Source organism: Lepisosteus oculatus, chromosome 1, assembly GCF_040954835.1.
Source record: "Lepisosteus oculatus isolate fLepOcu1 chromosome 1, fLepOcu1.hap2, whole genome shotgun sequence".
NCBI lineage: Eukaryota > Metazoa > Chordata > Actinopteri > Semionotiformes > Lepisosteidae > Lepisosteus > Lepisosteus oculatus.
The window spans coordinates 15,999,049-16,022,419 of record NC_090696.1 but is presented as its reverse complement, the minus strand read 5'-3'; the positions used below and the strand labels follow the sequence as shown (position 1 = coordinate 16,022,419).

The 23,371-nt window shown below is 48.8% G+C and overlaps 1 protein-coding gene across 1 annotated transcript; it reads right to left on the bottom strand.

Annotated features, from left to right (window-relative positions):
• Positions 1-372: 372 nt before the first annotated feature.
• bin2a (bridging integrator 2a) lies at positions 373-23,371 on the bottom strand. Its single transcript, XM_006629340.3, has 13 exons — positions 22,937-23,371; positions 21,579-21,760; positions 16,651-16,731; positions 13,613-13,667; positions 10,992-11,086; positions 10,665-10,760; positions 9,337-9,444; positions 8,262-8,347; positions 7,752-7,827; positions 7,319-7,401; positions 6,017-6,776; positions 5,292-5,387; positions 373-3,445 (listed from the first exon to the last, which is right to left on the bottom strand). The coding sequence occupies exons 2-13, from the start codon at positions 21,657-21,659 to the stop codon at positions 3,323-3,325; spliced, it is 1,740 nt and encodes a 579-aa protein (XP_006629403.2). The 5' UTR covers positions 21,660-21,760; positions 22,937-23,371; the 3' UTR covers positions 373-3,322.

Below are 23,371 nucleotides of genomic sequence, written 5' to 3'. Positions count from 1 at the left end.
AGGGTACACCCTGGACGTCAGTGTCTCACAGGGAAGACACACACACACACAAACCAGGGCCAGAACCCTGAGGGAACCCATGCAAACACAGGGAGAACATGCAAACTCCACACAGACAGCACCCCAGGTCTGAAGCTGAACCCAGGGCCCCAGCGCTGTGAGGCAGCTGTGCTCACTACTGCGCCACTGTGCCGCCCCATTGCAAAAAAATCAAACTGACAAAAAAACAAAGTGACTAAATCACTTGCTTAAGTTGCTTAGAGCAGGAATCTGCAGTATCGGTGCTGCATTTGGTGCTTTCCAGCAAAAAGCACCAAACAGGTCTGAAAAACACTTTGAAAAGATCTGCATGTGTAAATAAAAGGTGGCAACTTCAAGTGTAAGCTTTAAATTTTATTTTCTTTCATTAGGTGTCACATTTACACATTAAAAAGTTAATATATTGTAAAGTATTTATACAAAAAAAAACGTTGTTAAGGCAGGTTACATTCTGTATATTACAGGACGGTGTATCCTGTTTCAAAATGGCAGAATAAGCACTATTAAAAAAGTATTAGTATAAAAAATACAATGGTCACATTTGAATGTTATCACCACAGGAAATGTTTAAGTACCACGTTTAGCTGTTTTAGAATGCACTCTAATTTATACTAAACAATGAATCACAACCAAACCAGAATCAATACTTAAGTCTCATGCTACAAACACTGTATTGATTTTTCAGTACACATGAATTGAAATGTTTTACATTCCTGTTTCAGCCCCAGCACAGAGCAGAGAGAATAATATACCCTGGGCCAGAGAAAGGGGCAAACCTCCTGTTGTTAGATAAGACTTTCTCAGGCAAACATGAGCTAGCAGGATATGCAGTACAGCAGCTGTGGGAGTATCTTGTGTATCTTGGCAGTGCTGGCAGTGCTAAACAGATAAGCCTTCGGCAACTTCTCTGGAGATGGTTTTAAAGAGTCACGATCCTCGAAAAAATTCTCCTGATCCTCACAAAAACTCATTACCCCCGTTATGGAAAGGTGAACAGAGACATATGCTTCGAGGTCCAACCTCAAAAAATGTTTCTTGCCCAAAAACCCAGTACCTTAAGTCATGCAACACTTAAGTGAACATTCACACAGCATTTTCTACCATCTGATTTGGGGAGGTAAAAGACGAATGAAACTATGTATTGTACAGTAGTTCTGCACCGACAAGGAGTCCTAGTGTCCGCCACTTGGCATGGTCCATACATTGTGACAGGCAGCTCTTTAAAACCTTATCCGTGACCTGAAAATGGTTTTGGTTTGAGAGGAGCCACGATCTTAAGATTCAACCCTAATTACTGCTTTTATCAGGATGTATGCTCCCATATTGGTTTTGTTAGTAGAATAAACATCCAGTTGCCATTATACTTATTTGGATAATCTCTTCATGTAAATCATATTAGGAAAGAGTTTAAGATTATCTGTTAACATATGAAAAGTTCTTATTGAATTAGAGAAGGCCTTTCAGTCCATATGGCCTGTGAGGCAGTGAGTAGCTAAATGTTGATGGAAAGCAAATTTAATGCAACAAGGATCTCACTGGTAAAAATTAGCAAGACTCTCGATTCGTTGCCTGTAATTTCATGCTGAAAAATTTGGGACTGGCTGTATAAACCAGTTTGTTTGAGGTGACAGCTTTTGCGAGTTCATCATTTGTGTCTGACCGAATACAACACCCCCCCCCCGAATGGACAGCCGTGTCCTATCTCAGGGTCACGGAGAAAAAGACAGTTCAGGATGACGTCTCAAACGTGGCCAACGCCGTCTGCGGGTGGTGTGAGAGTACGTGACCTCCGTGCGAGAACATGCAAACTCCACACACACACACCAAGACCGGGTTCGAGCAAGGAGCTGAGGCAGCAGGGCCCACTGCCACAACACCACACTGCCCAATCAAACACCTAATTATTCGATTTAACCTTGAAGATCCTGACTTTAATCCTTGCTCCGATATGCTACTGGACTGGGATTCTCCATACGGCAGTGCACAACTGGGAGAACCCAGGCAGGGTCAGCATTGAGCAAGATGTGGGGCCCGTCTCAGATGGTCAGGTGCACGGTTGATCTCATTGCCACGGGGCAAGGAGGCATTGTGGGAAGACTGGATCCCTCCAGGCCTGTATGGGAATCTTGAATGGGGGCATGGTGTCTCTCACTGTATGCCCCAAGGTTTACACATGGCCCAGGCAAGGGGTCCTGCCAGTGTTGTCCAGTATAGCCGCACTGCATGCCGGTTATGATTCACCAGCAACGCATTAGCTCAGCAGGAAATCCGAGAGGTATATCAGCGTGTGAGGGGCAGCAGTGTTAAATGTCTATAGCGCACCTGAGCTGGCTCAGGTCTGGAAATCACGCAGGACTGGGAGCCAGCAAAGCCAGCCATGCGAGAGGGCTGTGTTCAGACAGGCAGAGGGAGCCATATCGAGCTGTGAGGAAACAGCTGACAAGGCAAAAGCAAAATTGGGACCACCTGAACGCATGGCAGGATGAGAAACCTTTCCTTTTCAGTTTTCAGCTTCTGCTGCTATGACCTGTTGCTGCCTTGTAACAATTTCTTAATAAAAAGAGAGAAGGCAGTGCTACACTGTACAGGTATGCCTTTGCCAGTATTGATGTAGTGTGAATGACAGAAATATTTTGGATCGGGGGTTGTCAAATAAGCGGTCTTCTGTAGGATTCTGCAGCATCCAAATCTGTGACTGTTTAATTAAAAACTGATTCAATTCTGTAAAATTGAAGATGTGTTTGGCTAAGGTTATGTGTTAACACAAAGACCTGCATTAGAATAGACTGCTGTTTGATTAACCTGTCATAAGATGATTTGTGAGTTTATAAAAACATGGAATTAAGGTTTCTACCTGAGAATTATAATTCCTGCTGGAGAGCACTTTTGCTCAGAGGTTAGACAGCACAGAAAACAGCACTGCAATGTCAGATCTATTGAAGCACAACACAGGTATGTTTCTTCAAACGCAGCACTGAGATGTCTTAGTTGAGCTAGTACTAATAAATGTTGAGCTGATGGCACAACACAAAGCACAAAACAGATGAGGCACCAACAACCCAGGATCTGGTGGCTAGGCTTGGTGCTGCAGGCCGGACCTGAATGCAGAACGCACAATACCGTTACATCACTGGAGGTCATCCCGCTGACTTGCTGCTTCAAGCCAAATTAAAAAAAACAACTGGCAATCCAAATGTGCTTGGGAGACGTTCGTTTCAACTGGCTTTGCCCTGCGTGCCGTGTTCAAGGGGGACGATGACTATTCGGCCAGTCGGAGGAGAGCTCAGTCTTGCGGAGATGGGTCGGCTCGCTCAATCAGGGATTCTGGAAATGTTCCTTTGTGATCCGAGGGGTTCCTGTGCTGAAGCCAGTCTCTCTCCTTCACCCCTGTCGCCGTACCTTCAGGCTGAGAGAGTACAACACCGTCAGTGGCCGATGAACACTGATGCAACCCCGGTAACAGCTCTGGGCACACCTCAAAGCAGTTTCTACAAAACGGCTTCACAGCACAGACAAAGACAACAACCACACAGCGACAGAGAGCTGCATTTTAAAAGTAAGCTTCAAAGACACAGAAAGCACAGTGCCTGGCTTTACCTCAGAGACATAAGGATTAAAAGGTCCAGGGGAAAACTATTTACATTAAGGTTTTGGAACATTCTGTGAGAGACTCTGTGTAAGGTTTTAGAACATTAAGGTTTTGGACAATTCTGCCCTGTCTGGGAAGGACCATTTTCACTGAGGGCTCAACAGTTCCTTCCCCCCTACTAATTTGGATTTGCCCCCCCCACAGAGGGACAGATATAGATGGCACACATGCTTCTCCTGAAACATGCGGTCTCTGTCTGGTCTGACAGGCCCTGTAGCCCTTCACTCACACGAGCCTGCAGGTAGGAAACTGCCACCAGGGGTCACTGTTGAGCAGCGAGCAGAAAATACCAGGAGTGCTGTGTGCCAGGGGAATCCCAGTGGTAGTCAGCTGTGTACACAGCTCAGATCTGTGGCCTTATGCTCAGGACCTAGGAAACTAGGAGACTGCCTAGGGCCTCGAGGCCACCAGGGGGAGCCCTCAATGTGCGACACAACATTTTTTTTTTAAACGGCTTGTACCTTCCAGTAACTCTTACTGTTGCTGCTGTGCTACTCTAGGCTGTTAAAGTTTGTTGTTTAGAAATTATAACATTATTATGCACATATTGCCTACGTATGCTGATGCCACTACCTACTTGAACTATAATATTATTAGTTCAGGTGGGGAGCTGCGTCAGCATGCGTAGGCTGCAAAGGAACAAGTAATAGGTTTATTCCACACTGAAAATAAGAAGAGAGAAAAAACACAACGTTTCGGCCGTGGAGCCTTCTTCAGGTCATATTAATACTAAGAATATTATTAATTGTGAATGTAAATGGAGTGTTTTATTTTTTACTAGCGATGTAGTTGATGACTCATCTATGCTGTAAAATGACAATATCAGAAAGCAGGTAATGGTGAGATGATCAATTTTATTAATCATCTCATATGTAATGAAACATTTCAAGTGACCTTTTACTTGCGTTTGCCGACTATGTTTAAAGGGTTTATAATTAAAATCTTGTAATTGTAGCCTGTAAACGCACATCGTCCTCCAAAGGGACACAAAAGGCCGTACCTATCGGCCGCTGAGAAAAGGAAATGTGGAAAAGAAGAGCAGGATAAGTGATCTCAAAACAGAGGAACACCAAGTCACTGTACTCATGCATGTGTATTTGGTTTTGAGTCTGTCAGATCCATATAAGCAGCGAGCAGTAGGCAAGCCACATTTTCTGTGGTCTAATCTACACTAGATTAGACTACTTGAGGTGTTTTACTAAAAGTTAATGGATTCATATTTCACATTATTACTTTCAAAACATGTTAAAATACATTTTATCTTTGTAGAACGTGTACTTATGGTTCTGTTTGCAAGTTATTAAGTGTTCTTCAAAGCTGGTTGATAAAGGGTTCTAGTTATATAACTCATTTATTTATTTTCTCTGAATAGTCAAATAGGGTTGGGCTGGGAGCTGATAATACTCATGTATTTGCAAACTGTGAACTGGAGGGGCCCCTTTCTCGCCTAGGGCCCCCAAAGACCTAGGGCCGGCCCTGCTTAGGTTATTAATTGAATAACACGAGCTCTAGTTCTGAGGGCTACAGTTCTCTGTAATGAGAATAGTGGTGCGTGGGAGACAGATGTGGGAGCAATTGATTGGACGTATTAAACCTCACTCACCCTCTGCTCTGCGTCAGCGATGACGAGAATGATCTCTCCCTCCTGAAAAAGCAGTTGCCCAGCCTCCTCTGTCAGGTGGTCCTTCAGGGCCACGGCCTGCAAGGCAGAAGTGGACAGGCTGCTTTAGCAAGAGCTGCTGCCCCACCCTGCCCTGTCTTGTCCTGTCTTGTCCTGTCTTGTCCTGTCTTGTCCTGTCTTGTCCTGTCTTGTCCTGTCCAGGCCTGCCGCCCTGTCCTGCCCCACTCTGCCCCGCCCTGTGTGTCCGCTGCCACCCTCCAGCCCCTTGTGGAGTGGGGCTCTGGGCTTCACAGTGGAAAGCACTACTGTCATGGACTTCAGCTTCATTAGAGTGAAATCCACTGCATCGGTCTCTAGCCATGAGAAGAGCGTGAGAACGCCCCTGGTGTACTGATGATGAGGCTCAGAGCAGTACAGGGAGGCAGCTAGCCTCACAGCCTGAGCCCCAGGTTTGATTCTGAACTTGTGGAGTTTCTCCCACCTACTTAGGACACGCCAGCCAGGTGATCTGGTGCCTCTGTGTTGTCCCTGCATGTGTGTGCCCTGCGGTGTGGCGGTGTCCTGTCCGGGGCGAAAGCGTGCGCCCTGTGGTCCCTTGATTACTGCAGCCCCTGTGATAGTGGAGGGAGCGCTGAGCTGCTGCAAGGTGTGCTACAGGCAGCAGGTCACATCCAGGGCCTGTCCCCGTATCCCAGGGACTCGCCTACCTGGTACAGAAATCCCGGAGGAAGATCTCCCGCTCCTTCACCGGCCTCGTGGGGGCTGTCGTTCTCAGGATCAGGAGAGGCAGGGCTTTCCAATTCCTCGGCCTGCATCAGTTCGGGATCCGGAGCGTCAGGAGACCCCTCGAGAGACCCCTCTGGAGACCCCTCCGGAGACCCCTCCGGAGTGTGCTCCGGTGGGGCATCGGGAGCTGAGTCAGCCTCCTCCCCCTCCTCCTGCTCAGTCCTGGACAAGGAGGCGGAGGATTCGGAGGCTGTGGCAGGATCGATGGCGGGCTGGTCACTTCCAACAGGAGCTGTGTCTCCAGAGGCGCTGCCCGTCGGCTCGTCTTGAGAAGAAGCCGTCTCCTTAGGCGCATCTTCAGCAGGCGCAGACTTGTCCGCCTGGTGTCCACCGGACTCCTCTGCGGCCTCAGCCGGACCGCCCACCTGATGCTCGCCAGACTCCTCTTCTGCAGAGTCCTCACCTGCTTCAGCTCTGCTGCCGAGATCTGCCTCGGATTCCCTGGCCTCTGGGGGCGTGTCATCAGGGGGAGGGGCCTCAGGGGCCGGCGCGCTCCCATTGGCCTGCTCCTCGCCCGGCACTGACGTTTCATTGGCTCCTGCAGTCTCCGCCTCCGTGCCGGCCGAGTCGGTCTCCTTGCCGTTCTGGGCGGGGTGGGGGGTCTCATTCAGGCTGCTCTCAGCCGGCGGGAAGGCGGTGTTGCAGGGAATCGGGGCGGAGATCATCAGAGAGCGTCTCTTGCTGACGAAGGAGAAAAGGAAAGATTATTTCTTTATGGTCTGCCGTCCGCTGGTCTGTTGCACTTTCAACCGCTGGTTGAGCAGATCCTCAGGAAATCGTCAGTTTATCAAGAACGACCTCATCTTTTACACGTAAGCAGTTCTTTCTCTACCATAATACCTACAGCTTTCAAGGACTAGAACTACCGCACCCTGTCTGATCTGAACCAATCAGTTTCTGTACACATGAAATCATAAATGATATTGGTTCCGAACCTCTTTAGCTGCTTTATTAATTATATTGTGTACACATTTGTGCCAGGTCATTAAAAATGGATGATTTAAGTGTTATAGATTACCCCTACTAGATTGTAGCTTTCTAAGAATTGGATTGAGCACCCTACAGCTAATCTACACTCAAATCTGCAATGCATACGTGGCTGTTCTGCTATATCTTTATACAGTATAGCCGCTATGTCAAAGTTGTACCTCACACTAACACATACACACACCCTTCGATTTGTAGACTTGGTGCTTTGACCAGAATGAAATCGTGTGCTTTACCTGGTCACGCCTTTGATAATGAAGACCTTATCAGAGTGCTGGTTCTCCAGTTTCGTCATCACGTTGTACAGCTCATGGTTCAGCTGCAACCGAAGCAGACACACAGGTCAGGGCACACAGCTGGGCAGAGCAAAAATAGGGCCCTGCCCTTTAGCAATGAGAAAGGTAACCTTGGCCAATTCAATCATGCATGGCCGGATGCATATGCTCAGGTAATGCTAATATTTTTATTATTTTTGCATTTATCTTCATTGTTTGTACTAAATGTGGGAAAAGGAGGTCATTATTTTATACCTGCAGCTGCACATTTTATGTTCTGGGAATCTCTAAATGCAAGGCTGCCGGAGACGAATGAAATCAGTCTTTTGTTCATGTAAACCAGTAGCGAAGTTTTATGCAGAATCGCGAATGAACCAGTTACAGTCTGTCTTACCTTGCTCATCTCTTTGTAGAAAACATCTCTCAGGTTGGAAATGTTCTGGAACACCGTCACATAGCATCCGATTCGGCTGTGGAGAGAGGACGATACAGATTGTGACGATGCAAAAAGAGACCAGAGTTTCCACTTAGTTTATTCTGTGCCTCGGATTAACTCAACATAGGAGTTCACAATGAAGGTTTGGGAGTGAGGACAGCAACCAAGTTCCATTTCATCTCAGCTGCCCTGACTTTGAATCACTTCTGATGTCATTTTCCGAAAGGTATAAAAACCCCTAAGAGCGCCTCACTCTTCCCCCCGTCGTCTCTCTGCCTCCCCTTTCCGGCCCATCTCCACCTGTGCAGCTCCCTCTTACTGATCTCTTTCCTTCGCAGGAAAGTCCTGACTTCCTCTTCCTGAACCACTCTTCCCATCATGCCTCGACACTCGACAGCCCCTCCCAAACGCCTCAGACTCGCGGGCATCGCTGTGCCCGGGGAAGTGGGGCAGTGCCAGACCTCCCACCTGTGATAGACCGCGGGCAGCTCCTCCCTCAGCTCGTTGTTAATCTCTTCGAAAACGCTCTGCGCTTTGTTGAACTCCTCCTCTGCCTGGAAACACAGAAATGGCAGAGAAAACAGAACCGGTTTGTGACGATGAAAAAGAAGCACATCGCAGCAGGTGAAGCTTTTCATCCACGGTCTCCTTCTTCCACACTGGAGATCAGCATGCAGGTGGGCTAGGCCCTCCTGTCCCTCACAGTACCCCACTGAAGAGTGCTGAAAGGGAAAGAACCAGCCAGGTAACTGTGAGTGTGTCTGTGTCTGTGCGTCTGTGTCTGTTTCTGTGGGTCTCTGTCTGTTTCTGTGGGTCTCTGTGCCTGTTTCTGGGTGTCTCTGTGCCTGTTTCTGTGCGTCTCTGTGCCTGTTTCTGGGTGTCTCTGTGCCTGTTTCTGTGCGTCTCTGTGCCTGTTTCTGTGCGTCTCTGTGCCTGTTTCTGTGCGTCTCTGTGCCTGTTTCTGAGTGTCTCTGTCTGTTTCTGTGCGTCTCTCTGTCTGTTTCTGTGCGTCTCTCTGTCTGTTTCTGTGCGTCTCTCTGTCTGTTTCTGTGCCTGTTTCCGTGTGTATCTCTATGTGCGTGTCTCAGTGTGCATGTCTCTGTGCATCTGTTTCTATGCGTCTGTGCGTGTCTTGCTGTGCGCTTCAAGTGTTAGGGGTCTTCAGAAGGTATGAGAAACACCCCCAGTCTAACGCCACAGAGACCTCCAGGCACATCTCTCGTGAAACTGGCACCAGTGCCTCCTGCAGGACAGTGGGCTGCGGACCTGCCTCTCTTCCTCTGACTCAAACTCAGCCTCTCGTGCCCCCGGTGCCGAAAGCGACAGAGTGACGATACAGAGGCACTGTGCGCAAGCAGGAGGAGTTTAAAGCCCTCCGCCCTGGAGAGCAGCGAGGAGACAGCACTGAGGCCTCTGGGGCTGGCACCCCCTCTCCCCTGTCGGCGAGAGTCCTGGGGTGGCAGAGACGGTGAGAGCTCGCGCTCCCAGTCGTCACTCGCGCTGCCCCCCCCAGCTCTTCCCTCCTTCTCCTCTCTCGCCTCACCTTGGCCATCTTGGCTTCGTCTTTCTTCTTGGTGTTCTGCAGCGCCTCCAGGTGGTGCCGGGCGCTGTCGTAGTCCACCAGCTTCCTGCCGCGCTTGGCCACTCGTTCCTGGGAAGGTGTGTGACAGGGAAGGTTGGGGTGAATTTGGCGTCCAGCAGAGGGGGAGCCGAAGTGAAAGAGCAGAGAAGGAACTAAAAAATGGCAAATAAGTGACAGACAGCTGCACCTCCAGCCAGAGCAGTAGCCCGAGGAATCAGAGCGATAAGAGAAACGGCACAATCTGAGGAACATCCCCAGTCAGATCACGCTGAAAATCTGGTTGTAAAATTGGGGGGAAAAAAAAACAGATAAGCAAATAGAAAAACTGCAGTCATCCTGTTTCAAAGAGCACCAACCTAACAGACAGCGCGCTAAAGCGCATGTGGCTTGGTCACCTATCAGTTCATTTTAAATCGCAAATTACCCGCCTCATCCAGACAGCTTTGAAGGTCATGGGGGTGAAACAGCACCCCTCCCTGCAGACAACCTTTGAAAAATCCATAATCAAACAGGCGGGAAAAATGGTATCAGATTCTTCCCACATCCTCAACTCTGAATGTCAACTTCTTCTTTCTGGCAAAGGTTTTGGGGTTCCCAAATGCAAGTCAAACGGATACAAACATTCCTTTGTTCCACTATCCATTAAAGCTGTCAATGCAAAGGTCAAGAATAAACACAATTTTGACTCTTACCACCCACTTGAGTGCGATATGTTTTGTGATGTGTTATAAATGTTACATGTTGTTCTGTGTTATACTGTACATGTGCAATACATTGATGTGCAATGTTTTTTCTTATTTTTTTGTAATAGTATAATATGCAATGTTTTTCTTTTCTTCTCCTTTTTTTGTTTGCTTTCTATTTAAATGTAACGGAGTGCTGGGTGTCCATAAATAATTTCCCTCAGAGGACAATAAAATCTTATCTTATCAGCCGATGAAGCCCAGAGTTCCTGAATCCTGGAACGGGGGGTTGATTGGCGCCCTGCCCAGTGTCAGACCCCACCTTGCACCCCCTGCCTGGCAGGTTAGACTCTGGCTCACAGCGCCCCTCTGAGGGTGAAGTGGTCACCGAGAAGGGAGGGGTGCAAGGCTACAGGAGTTTACGATACCTAAAACAGACCCTGTCCAAGCATGCTGCCACGAGTGTAAATGGAACAGGCCAGACTGACCCAGATCCACACCCAGACCCAGACTTGGACTGAGGCTGAGACGATCCGATCAGTCCGCTGGAGTGAAGCTGATCATCGGGGTGCCCGAGTGTTTCGGAGAGGACAGGGGTGGACCCACCTTGAGGTCGGGGAACTGGCTCATGTAGGTCTCCATAGTGCGGACAGTCTGGTCCGCCAGCTTTTCTTCATAGTCATTCCACAGCAGGTCCTCGCTCTGCACAGATCAGGGGGGCGTTTAATCCGGCTTCAACCCAATCAAGATGTCATCAAAACCATTACACATCCAACTCTCCCACCCCCTTCCCGCTTTGCAATGCGCACAGCGAGGTTAGCGTGGACAGCCAGCTCATCTCGGGATACTATTTCATTCCCGAAGGACAGGCGCCCTGCAGTTCTGCCGTCATGCGCAGGAAGTATTTCTCCACATGACCCCGGAGCGTCTCACCTCCATGATGACGGTCAGCTCCTCTCCTCCCTGCCAGTCGGGCTCGTACACGTCTTTGAGGGTCTGGGACAGTCTTTTGGACGTCTCGTGCATCACTGCGGACACAACAAGGACGGCAGTGTCACGATTGTTACTCCTCCTCTTAAGGGCGCTCCAGCCCTTCCTCGTTCTGTCCCATTCCCCACACCTGTTCCTTATTCCAGACCCTCTTTAGTTCCACCTTTAAAGCCAGACGCAGGCGACTGCTCGGGGCTTCTCATTGATTTCCGCATCGTGAGAGCCCGGGGTCCTGCTGCGTCTGGCTCCGTCATGGTTTTAGTTTCCTGTTCCTGATTCCCTGCCCCGCCGGTCCCGACCTGGTTCTGGTTTTAACTTCAGATGGATTCCCTGGTCTTGGACTAAACCTCCCGTCTTGGATTCCCCCTCTGGATTTACCCTTGGATTGTTCGCCCTGGATTCACTCCCCCCGGACACCAGCACTGCATGGACACGCCCCCCTGTCTCCTGACCGACTCCAGCATGATATTTTTCCCCTATTGTTTCTTCACCTTTCGGATCGTGTCGTCCGCATAGGGCCCGGAAAGAACTGTTCCTGACAGGCAGGCTCCTTCAAAATGTGCCGCTAAAACACTGCACGTTCCACACAGACAGAGCACGCTGAGAGTGAACAGTGCGACTCCTTTATTACTGGACTAACGGCCTCTTCACTCTGCCATAGCAGCTCTTGGAAAGATCCGGGCAAGTGACACAGGACTCCAAAGACAGGCCAATCAAGTCAGCGCTCTGAGGAAGCCAGCACCTGTGCTCTCATTAACACGAGTGCCTTGACTGTCATTTACTAATGTCTTACTCCACAGCATGACATTTCTGGTACTTACTAGTATTGAGCTAGTAGTGTGTACTAACATCAGAGTCATAAACACCACATTTCAGCTCCATGCAATACTTGATCCAAGCATTCAAGTTCCTCAAAGGCCCTGACAAAGTGAACCCAGCAGACTTCTTCAGAGCGAACAGTGAAAAGTGTTCAGTAGGCACAAGTGGAAACTATTTAAAACTGAGAACAGGAAGTTTGGATTAAGAAAGTATGGATTAAGCTATCCAGTCATGTGGTGTTGTCAAAACTGGTTTCTTTCATGAAATGGCTGGAGGAGATCCGTGGATCGGCTAGCTACCGAGTATGAAAAGAGTTAGAAAAGGCTGAATGGCTGCTCTTGCCTGCATTTTTGTTCTTATGTTTAAGGTAAGAGGTGTCCCTTTTCAGCACAGTGGCTTGAAAGAGGATCCCCGGACTAAGTGCTGTAGCTTGGTGCACCTGGTGCACACTTCAGAGCAGCCTGTGTAAAACTGACATGGCTGCATTCATGTGGTCACGGTCAGCAGCACTACGGTGTATCCCAGTATACTGTGTATATGAATATAGAAATATTCCAGTAATAACTCAATTTACAGTTAAAGGTATCTGCACATATAGTTCCAGTTCCTGTGCCAGCAATGACGTTGTGGTCCCTATCAAGCTGATTCATCTAAAAGAAGTGTTTTATACTCAGTGTAATTTCCTGTTTTGTTTCTGCTTAGCTGCAAGTACAGTGATTTTAAAAGCGAATCTCCACTGTTGGAGCTTTTCTTCAGCATCTTTCTGGAAGAATCCTTAGCACTGCTAAAACTCAGGATTCTGGGAAATCTTCCCAAAAGGGCGGATTAGCCTCCAGTGGGTCAGAAAAGCCCACGGAAAGTGGGGCGAAATAGTGTTCCCCTCGCAATCTCCTGACACACACAAACCCCCAGAAGAGTTTTCTAAAAGCTGTTCTGAATTTTTTGTAACCTGAGCCAGTTACACAAGGGGATAAAAAGACGGCTCTCGGAAACAGCCCTGAGAGGGCGCAGATCAGCCTTCTGCACGATCGCCTGCATCAGCCCCCACACTGCGCACCGGTCAGTCCCCTCGAGGAGCGGGTGTGTTTGTGCTTGCTCTGTTTTAGGCTTCGATTTCGATAAACATTCACTCTATATAAAAGGTAAAAGTTCATTCCATGCTGAAAGGGAAAAAAAAAGACACACCTTCTTCAAAGCTCCACAAATGTTGTGTATCTTTTCTTTTCAGTGCGGAATAAACCTTTACCTGTTCCTTTCCAGCCTATGCATGCTGACACTGCTCCCGACTTGAAATTCTCTGTATATAAAGTGCTGCTTGTTCCTATATTGGACCTGTGAAGCCTCAAGGGTAGCCAGTCATACTGTCAGGTTCAATGGCCTGGTCACACCTACTGCTCACACTCATCTACTGCTCACACTCATCTATTGCTCAATCCCATCAGCTGCTCACTCTCATCTACTGTTCACACATTCATCTACTGCTCTCACACTCAAGTACTGCTCACACACGCCTACTGTTCACACATTCATCTAATCCTCATATATTCATCTAATGCTCACACACTCATCTTCTGCTCACACACTCACCTACTGCTCACACTCATTTACTGCTCACACACTCCGGCCTGGTGCGGAGGGTTGCATCATCCAGATTCCCTTTCCTACACGAGCCCCAAAAAACAGAACGCTAAAGTGAAAATGAACATTGCAAAGACACCTTTTTTAACAGAACAAAAAAGAATCACCTTTCACTGCATTGAAGTACGCCTTCACATCTTTGTACAGCTTGCTGCCGTCGCTCTGCAAGGAGAAGGAGAAGCGGCGTTACTTCACGCGAACAGCTGGAGCATGGCCACACAGAACAGCTGGATAGCTTCTCTGTGCGGAAGACGGAGGAAGGGCGTGCAAGTGTGCTCTGTCCACCAGTGGAACATCGGCTCTCTTACACTTCGAAGATATGGCAAGTGTTCCATGTCCAATTCACAGAGTCGAATTCAGAGTGTGCAGAGATGGAAGGGAGACAAGAGGATGTCTCTTGTGGGTTTGGATTCTGAACGGTTTTTATGTAGAGTCCTTGTTTTTGGTTTTTGTGTGGAAATGAAAAACACTGGAATGGTGTTTCAGACTGTTGATTGAACACGAAGACTTCTCCTTTTGGCCCAATCTGCCTCCAGAGGTGCCCTCAGCTTCCTCGAGGTGCTGCCAGGTTTCACCTTTAATATGGCTCCATGGATCTGTACTTGTTCCCCAAAGCTGCACTTAGAATTCTCAAACCGTATCTCGCACAAGGCGCTTTGACAGTAAAGAGTGAATTTATGGGCAGAGATCACTACAGCCCTTGCCTGGTGAAGTAGAGACACTGCCCGGAGACACGCCTCATTAACTTTAATAAATACCACAGATACAGAAACAGCCAGAGGAATAACTGCATGCTCTAACAAGGACAGGGTTTCAAACTGAGTGCGTCTTGCAGAAAAAGACACTGGACTGGAATCGTCCGCAGTCCTCCACCAGCCTGTTGGCCACGACAGGAGTCTCACTGAAGCAAGGCTTGCAGCTAGTCAACGTGTACCGTCAGCCCAGACAACACATCGGGTCGTTCTGGTGGGGATAAACCTCAAAAACTAGCAGCCCCACTTATTAACTTAATGATCTGTTGTCCTTGTATTGATCCACTTATTGATCAAGGGGAGCTGGCCTAGCCGGTTGATGACTGATCCTAAATTGCCAGTTTTTCACTTCTTATTTAGCTTTGCTAAAAGCTGTTTGGCACTGAATGGTTTCCAAGAGCTGTACCTTCTATTATATCCTCTGGAAAGAAACACATCTCTCTCACCCAGAACAAAGGAACAGTGATGTGTGGACAGACCAGTTCAGGAACCAGAAGAGTCGCCTGCACTTCTGCTTTAAGGGTCAAGACGGACAGGATAGGCAATCAGAAGGGTAGCTGAAGAAGAGGACATGTCCCTTCATCACATCAGGCAATGCCTATAGAACGAGCACGTTCACGTTGGCAGATCGTGGCATTAGGACAGTCGGGTGCAGAAACAAAAAAGGGTTTAAACCGCAGCAAAGCGAAAGCAAACAATCTGAGGGCTGAAGGCGGAGGGAAAGCACCTACACCAGCGTCCTTCCCGTTTTCGCACACTGTGAAAAACAGACACGTGAGACCCGGGCTTGCGCCGGCTCAGACGCGAGCACTGGCCGAGCCGGAGAGGGAGAGGCATCGGCGCTTCGCGGGAGGCGCGAAACCCCCAGAAGAGAGGCGCCTCGCGGCAGCGGAAGGTGGCCGGGGTGGAGCTGCTTCCTGCAAGCTCATTCGAAATGACACGTTTGCGAAGCGCAGCCGCGGGGTGAGGGCGGACTGAGCCATGTGGACAAGGTCAGCAGAAATAAACCGGGCCGGCCATAGGTCCGGCAATGCGAGCCAGCCGGCCCCCTGCCGGGCACAGGGGCTGTACACACTCCTCATATCACTGCCCTCCGCCGGCGCATGGCCCTTACGAAAAAGAAATATATTGCAATATACCAGAAAAATATATGGACATATCTTTCAATATAATGTAAAATATATTTAGTTGAAAGGTATATTGTAAAGATTAAATTGGAAAAATAATTGAATATAGAACTCCCATAATATACTTTAACAAACATATTTCCAAATATATGGTGTCTAAGATATGCAATATACCGTGTCTCCTGACCATTTTTCTGCCAGATCATTCACATATTTGCCTTATCTGTAAAACTAAACACAGTCTTCCACATGAATCCACTTTAATTTGAACTCCCTGCAATTCACTATAAATACATCTAACTAGGCAGGCAAGCAGAACAATTAACGTCTTCTGTTTGATTTTGACATCACTTCATTGCATGCATCTGTACATACAAGTTTGTTCAAGTTGTTTTTGGCACAAAATTAAATCAACGTGATTAAGACAAAAGAATGCAATCCATTGTTTGGATTACCTATGGATTTAAAAACTTTACTATATCACACCCTGGCTGAAACAACCGGTTTGAAAAATTCACACGTCTCCAGAGAGCTTGCAAGAATTCACCAGGGGACCTCAGATCCTTAGACTAGCGTCCGCTGGATGCCCTTGCTCCGAGAGACTAGTGAATTCTTTAACTATCCCATTGGCCAGAACAGCCTGATTCTGCCATTTTTAGGATTTAAGGATGATCACACAATCTTTCCATGTTGCAATGACCACTGCTGAAAAAAAAAACACCTAGGAATGTACTGTTAATATCCGTCTCTCACATTCGCCTTTCAAATCAGACCAAGGCAGTGTGACTGGGCACTGCAATGATAGAGTGTGCTCTGCTTTGTGCCTGTTGGTGTGTCCCACAGACACAATGTCCTGGCTGCTTGTTTTAGGACAATGGCCATCACTGCACAGCACCCAGAACGCCTGATTGCTGTTCTGACACTGACTGTTTGATTCTGCAGCCGTTTATCACAGGTACTTCTCCGCAGCCCCTGGCTACCTTTGGCTCCTGGCTCTTAATCATTCTTGACTGAAGGCACTTGAGTAAAACAGGTTATAACGCGATAGCAACTGTGTAACTTTGTAAGATCCACTGTAGTCCCAGGGACGACAACAAAGACGATACTTCCAAACCACGGTAGCACATATTCTGTAATGTTGACCCTGAGGGCACTGACTCATCCACCAGTTGGCAGCTGGAAGGTACCGCAGTAGCAGGTTGTGGTACCACACATAGAGATAAAATCCCCTTTCACCCCCTCTTGATGTGGGAGGGGACACGTTACCTGCTGCTTGCTCAGGTTCTGGGAACACTGCTCAAACTGCTCGTCCTTCGTCTCCACAGTCTTCCCCAGCCTCTGCAGGACCTAGAACACAAGGGGGACAAGCACTCAGTCGGGAGGAGCGGAAAGCTCCCGCCAGGACCCCCTCCCCCCCACCAGGAAGCACGGCAACCCCAGGAGGGGAAGTTCTCTCTTCTCTTTGTTTTTACAGGTACGTCACTTGAGAAGATATTCTCATCTAAACCTTATGGATAGACGTTGTTTTTCCCCTTTCGGATAAACTTTCCCAAACTGCACTGGGCCCTGGATGCCTGGGGGAAACCGAGCGGCAGCTGGTAACTGACTTCCCCCAGGGTGCGAGTGGGACTTTGCTTGGGCTGCTTGCTTTGAACCAGAGGCTCAATATTCCTGCTCCGCTCTCTGCAGCTCGATGAAGAGAAGCCTAAGGCACGAGCCTCAGACACTACGGCACTTAAAAGGGCTCCTGTTTGCACACGGGGGTTTCTTGTTTTGATCTTAACAGCACTGGAAATATAACAGTTCTAGAGGCCACAGAGCTGAATTCGCAGAGGAAGTCTGCAGTCACAGGAAGCCACAGAGAACGCTGTCACTCTTCGCGGTTACTATTGTACTGCAACACAGCTGCAATACAGGAGAACAAATTCTGGAAGAGAGAGTTATTTATATCAGGGCTAAATTTAGGCTTGGGATGCAGGTCATTTAAAAACTCCATTTGGGGAGGGGAAACAGAGAAGCAGAATTTCCTTCAAATAAATCTGAGACCTGCAGTTTCGGTGACTGGCCTCATCTTGCTAATGAAGGGGACAAGGGAAGCTGACCGCAGGCCGGTGAAGCGGGCTTCTGAGCGACACCATGACCCAGAAGAATCAGGGCCTACAGCAAGTGCCCCTGTTAGTTTCTTCTCGTGTCTGAGCCTGCTTACACACACCAGAAAGAGACTCTAGTCGGGTTCTAAAACATAAGACACAACGCTTACATGAAGAAAAGAATCCGTATCACAGTGTGTGCAAAGGGTTCTGTAACCCAAACAACATTGGATGCCCTGTCTCAGATGCAGAAATAACAGTGGAAGAGACATCACCATCACATTCTTCTTCCACGGGGTCCGAAGCATTGTGTAGCTCTAAATTGCTTCTCTACTGCACTTTGCTGGCTGTCGCTTCTAGGATGTCGTTTTAGGTGTGAGGCAGACTGAGGACAGTACAGCACTGCAGGGGAACAGGGGGCACTTCTGCTACAAGGCCCCTCTCGCCAGTTTAAATAAAATCCATTGTTTGGTAGATTATGGGATCTGCCCCCCCCCCAAAAAAAACAAAACAATGCCTCTTACTGGATCCCCTGTTGCTCTATATCTCTTCATTTCTTTTTTATTTCGCTTTGCAAATAAACCCTGAGGTTCTCCCATTGAAAAGACATGCGAATCTCAAATTAGACCTGTTGGAATGAAGGTGAAAGCACCGTTACTGCAATTACTGCAATTTCATTCAAATCTTCACCGTTTTTTTTTTTTGGGTGGGGGGGCTTTTAAACTTCTGGCATCTCAGAACAAAAACGCCTTTGCTTCAGTTGGCTGTCCCGTCTCGGCAGCAGCACGGGTCAGACCTGACGAGCTCCAGCGGACGTCCCTCCCGGCGGCCTTTAAAATGCACACTCTCGCCTTTCTTCTGCGCCGTCGCATGACGTGGCACAGCCTCGCAGCTGGGGGCACTGCCGCCTCTCCGCCAGGCCCTGAGGGAGAAGCCGGGCTGCCTCTGGCCTGGCAGACGCGAACGGTCCAGCTGGGGCGACGTGCCGAGGCGTGGCGACGAGTCAGCAGTTCCACAGAACGGGGGAGCCCCCGTGCTGAGAGAGCGACAATGCAAGCTGGTCGCAGTAGATGACTTGGCAGAACGAAAGGACAGAGCCCGGCTGGAACATCCTACAAGCCGCAGCTGGCTGTGGACCGGGCAGGCAGGCAGGCAGGTGCAGAATTGTCTTTCAGCACTCACCACTTCCCTCCACATCAGAATGCAGGGGCTCGTAAGGAAATAGACCCTGCTGCTGTTGTACTATTTTGGCTGTGCTTGCCAGTTCAATAGGAGAGGACGTTTTGCCCAGAAAGATAGGGCAACACGATCCGAGGGCCTCTGTAGACCACACACACAGTGCCGTGTTTGTAAAACACAAATCACCACCCTAAGCTTGCTTTTATTTTCTGGATGGGCTAACACCACCATCACGGTGTCACAGAATTCGTTTGGGATGCAAATTTAAGAGCCTCGGCAGGCAGTACAGCTGTTACTTTTGGGCTTGGGGAAATAAGGACTTTTTCATTTTTCCCCTTTTTCAAAATAAGCTGCATGGCACGCACAGATCAGCAAGAATGGGTTAGAGGTTCTAGTTCTTCTGAAGACTGAAATCAGGTGGTGTTCCTTTACACAAAGCGTTGCTAAGGTTTGGAACGAGCTACCCCGGGTTCACTGGGGGTCCTTCAGAAAAGGTATTTATTCAGGTGAGACACTTGAATCAATAGCTGTGCTCTCAATATGTCGTCTTGGGTTCTTAAAAGGTTAGGCGTCTTCTGACTCATCTTCCTAATCAATTTCTCCGTTACTGCATTAGATGTGTTACTCCATTTGCTGCAGCAAATGAGCACAGCAAATTATTTCTTCACAGGTCTAGAAGTAGACAGTGTGTAACAGTGCATTTAATCAATCCCCAAGTCCCATTGTATACAAAATGCAGAATAAACACTATAACACGTCCAGTTGTTCGAAAAGGTACATCTGCTGCCGAGGTTTAAATGACTGGATGAGACCCTTGGATCAATTAGCTACTAACGACAAACTAAATTGGCCCAGCGGTCTCCTTCTGTTTGTAATCATCCTTACATGTTTATGAAGCTGGCCTCCCTGCAAGCCTGGAGACAGCAACTGAGTACATCCCTACTGACAGTTTGTCACAGTCAAAACACAGGGTAATTTTACACTTTGAGCGGCATCTTTTTTCCTGTAACTTTCACAACAAAGTGTCAAATTTTGCTTGGGATATGGTTCTGCCAATCTGCCTCACTGCAGTAGATCACGAGCATTTCACTAATGTGTAAAAGCATACACCTGTACAGGGCTCAGTAACATTCACCATGGTGAAATTACAGTATTGCAAAAGACTGAGGACATTAGATCCACCCTAGTCTCTTCATAGTTACAGGAACATCCAGGCAGTTTTTCTGAAGCCCCAAAGCACACATTTTAGCAAATAAAGAGGCTCTTTTTCACAGCACATGCAAAAGGTCACAGAAGGTTTCTCAAGAAGAAGGCCACTTTGGAAGTGTTAAGCATTTCCTGTTCTGTTCTCACATGCTTCTAAAGCAAAGAGAAACTAACTTGCAATGAAAGGGCAGATTTCTTAAAGATACTGGAACTGTGCCACAGCACCAAGCACAGAAAAGAGGAGACACAAACAAGGCAGGATATACTGTAATAGCACAGCCCAAGGTCTGAAGGAAACTGGGGTCACCGTTTCAGGAGGGGGTTCTGCTCATTTTAGTATAAGAAAGCTGTAACTGTGACCTAAATACACGATGTTAAAATACACAATAAAATACTGTGGACCTGAGGCTGAATCTTCAATGCACAGACGCTCAGCAGAGTGATAGCTCGGCTATATCAGCTGTGATCTATGCTTGTGCAGTATCTCTTCGTAAAGCCCACATCCTGTAATTGGTCGTTGTGATTGCTATGAACCCCGTGCCAGTTTCTGAGTTCAGATCTGCTTTCATTCAGGTGTGCTGCCTGAAATGGGACCAGCCAATCTGCCTCACTGCAGTAGATCACGAGCATTTCACTAATGTGTTTGCTATGAACCCCGTGCCAGTTTCTGAGTTCAGATCTGCTTTCATTCAGGTGTGCTGCCTGAAATGGGACCAGCTGAAACTCTGCAGCAGGACAAAGCTGTGGGTGTGTCTGACACAGGGTCACTCCCACCTGTGTCTGTTTTTCATCAGCTGATCGACTAGTAGGAGCTGTTTACTCAGAAATACCAGCAGCAGGCAGATAAATATCAGGCAGCAAGGAGAAGAAGCTGTGTACACTTCTGGGCTGATGATGTTGGCAACAGTGTCCTTGAAGTTGGGTATTTTTGACGCTTGGGACAGACCAACAAGTTAAATAAAAGTCTACACCAGCAAGCAGTTTACTTAAGCCATCAAGGACTGCCAGAGAAGTACAGTAGAGCTCAGATGGAACAGGGTCCGTCCAGCACCAGGGGTTGGGACCCACTGGGCTACACAGTGGCCGCCATGATATCTGAAGGAACCCCTTCAGTTCTTCGGGCACAAGTCAGCTAGAGAAGTACAGTACAGCCCACCCAGCACCCTCAGCTCCCAGCCACAATCTATGGGTGGTCTGTCAGTCTCCCCCTAGATATCATTGTCTCTTCTGAGGCAGCCTCAAGGAGATCGCTATCATGCTGTATAACGCATTCAGAAAAGTGCTCCTGGGCTGCTCAGAGCAGGAACAAGCAGTACAGCCGGGGAGGCCAACTCGGGCTGTCCAGCGGGGTTTATGGGTCTCTTTAACTCCCCAGCATCTGAGGAGCAAGGAAAGGCTTCAGCTTGTCCCGTCCAGATAAAAACAGGAGCGCAATTAGGTATTGAAGGGCTCAGGGGAGAAAGAAACAGAGACCACCCGGCCGTCCTGGGCTGGAGTTTTGCACCTCTGTGCAAGACGCAGCCCTCTCCAATTCTGTTCAAACCGTTGCTTTCTGTTGAGAAGTCCTGGTGGCACGTCAAGCAGACGCAAGGCAACCCCCAGCCTCCCTGCGCTTCCATCAAGTCCTAACCTGACCCTACCCTGCTCTTTCGCCCTACCCTGGATGCTCCTGGTTCGGGAGAGGGCAAGGGGCATCGCCCTGCCCGCGGCCATGCCTACCTTCTCCTGCGCCCGGCTCAGCTGCTTCTGGACCCGCTTGGCGAAGATGCCCGCTGCGCCGCCCGTCTTGTTTTCCGCCATGTCGCCGCGTCTCTGTGTCTCTCTCTCTCGCCCTCCGCGGCTCAGCCCGGCGCTGGCGCCCGCCGCGCGTCTTGCAGCTTTTATACGGCTGCTGTTTTTCTCTGAGGAGGAGGGGAAGTCAAGAACCGTCAACCCCCCCACTCCTCCTCCTCTCTCACCCGCCCCCCCCGGCGATGTCGTCACCAAACCACATCCGCGAGAGGTGGCTGACAGGGCGCAGGGAGCCCAGCCTCTGCGGTCCTCCATGGCCTACCCGAACCCGGAGCCCAATCCAGGGCAGCGGAGGCGAAGGCGTCTCGAAGCATTAAAGCAGGAAATGCTTGTTTGTGTGCAGGCACCTCTCCTACTGTGGGACACTGAGCACTGCGCTGTCCTCTGATAGAGGGGCAACAACGTGCCAGTACTCTCCCCACACACCAGCTCTCAGTGGGGAGAAGAACAGTGGTGAAGCCAGTTCAGAGACGGGTTATTAGGAGGCCGTTCACAGTCTCCCTCAGTAAAGACACACCTAACAGACCAAAGCTGCCCACCTCATCAGATAATATCTTCCTCTCCAAAGACACAGAGAACGAATCTCACTGGACTCTTCCCTGGGAAACCAATACTTTTACTGACACTTGTATCCAAAGCGCCAGTCACCCATTTTGTACTGTTGGGAGCTTTAGTGCAGCAGTTCAGGTGAACTGCTTGGCTCAAGCTTAGGACAGCTGGGATTCAAATCCACAGCCTTCCAGTTACAGCCCCCTGCTGCAGAGTGTCTGAAACTTGCGTAGGGGCTTTTAAAATGAATTTACTTATCAGTCTTGTGGGTAAACATTCAACTAATTGTCACGAAGGGTTTCTCATGTAGATAATTATAAGAACCTGTAGTGTGTGTGTGTGTGGAGGGGGACAGAATTAGCAATTCAGAACAATCTCTTGAAATTGAATGTCATTTTTTAAACATAACTCTGAAATAGTTCTAGTAATAGATCAGCCGGCAGCAACACCCCACTCTGCCCACACCAACCCCTTTCCAAAAACAAACGCCCTTTATAAAGCATTTCCCGTTTCAGTGGAATGGGTGTGTTTCATATATTTAAATCCACCATTTAACCGGTCCACAGAACTAATTTCGTTTAACGACCTGCGGCTGGAAACGGATCATTTAATTTCAACGGAGGTCTGTAAACGCCTGTTTCAGGAGCAAACCGCGTCTCTGACTCCAGGACAGCAGGTCTTGCCCGCCCCCACCTGTGCGAGCGCTACAAAGCTGGGCTACCGCTGCCCGAACTCACCCTCCACAGCCGGCTGGCGTCGGGTCCAGTTCGGACGGGTCGTCTCTCATTCAAGAGGAAGAGGAGGAGAAGAAGGAAAGACCGCACAGTTTCGCCGTGTCAGTTCAGCACAAATCAGCGCCTAGGCTGACAGGGAACTAAGGCGAGAGGCGAGAACCGAGGGTGGAAGGAAGTGATAGGCGAGTAGAAACTCGGGCAGCACGATCACTCCGGCTCGATTCCTGTCTGAAGAGCGGCTCATTCCCCTGAGAAATTAGGAAGAACATCGAGCAAGCTATGACAAGTGGCTTGTCTTCATCGCAATGGATCAACAGGTTTTTCTCGATTTGTTTTTTTTTTTTTAGGAAAGTACCGTAAGCCGAGTGTCGGCTAATAAGACCTGCCCCTCCACGCACCCAGAGCTCCAGTGAGCACCCGGGCCCGCTGGCTCTGAGA

Bases quoted from the DNA above. Each gene is read 5' to 3' on its own strand.
- bin2a (XM_006629340.3), bottom strand. From the start codon at position 21,659: ATGGCGGAAAACAAGACGGGCGGCGCAGCGGGCATCTTCGCCAAGCGG. The intron at 5,388-6,016 runs GTAGGCGAGTCC...TCTGCCTTGCAG, and splicing joins CTCCGGGATTTCTGTACCAG to GCCGTGGCCCTGAAGGACCA. The intron at 3,446-5,291 runs GTGAGTGAGGTT...GTACTCTCTCAG, and splicing joins TCGCTGACGCAGAGCAGAGG to CCTGAAGGTACGGCGACAGG.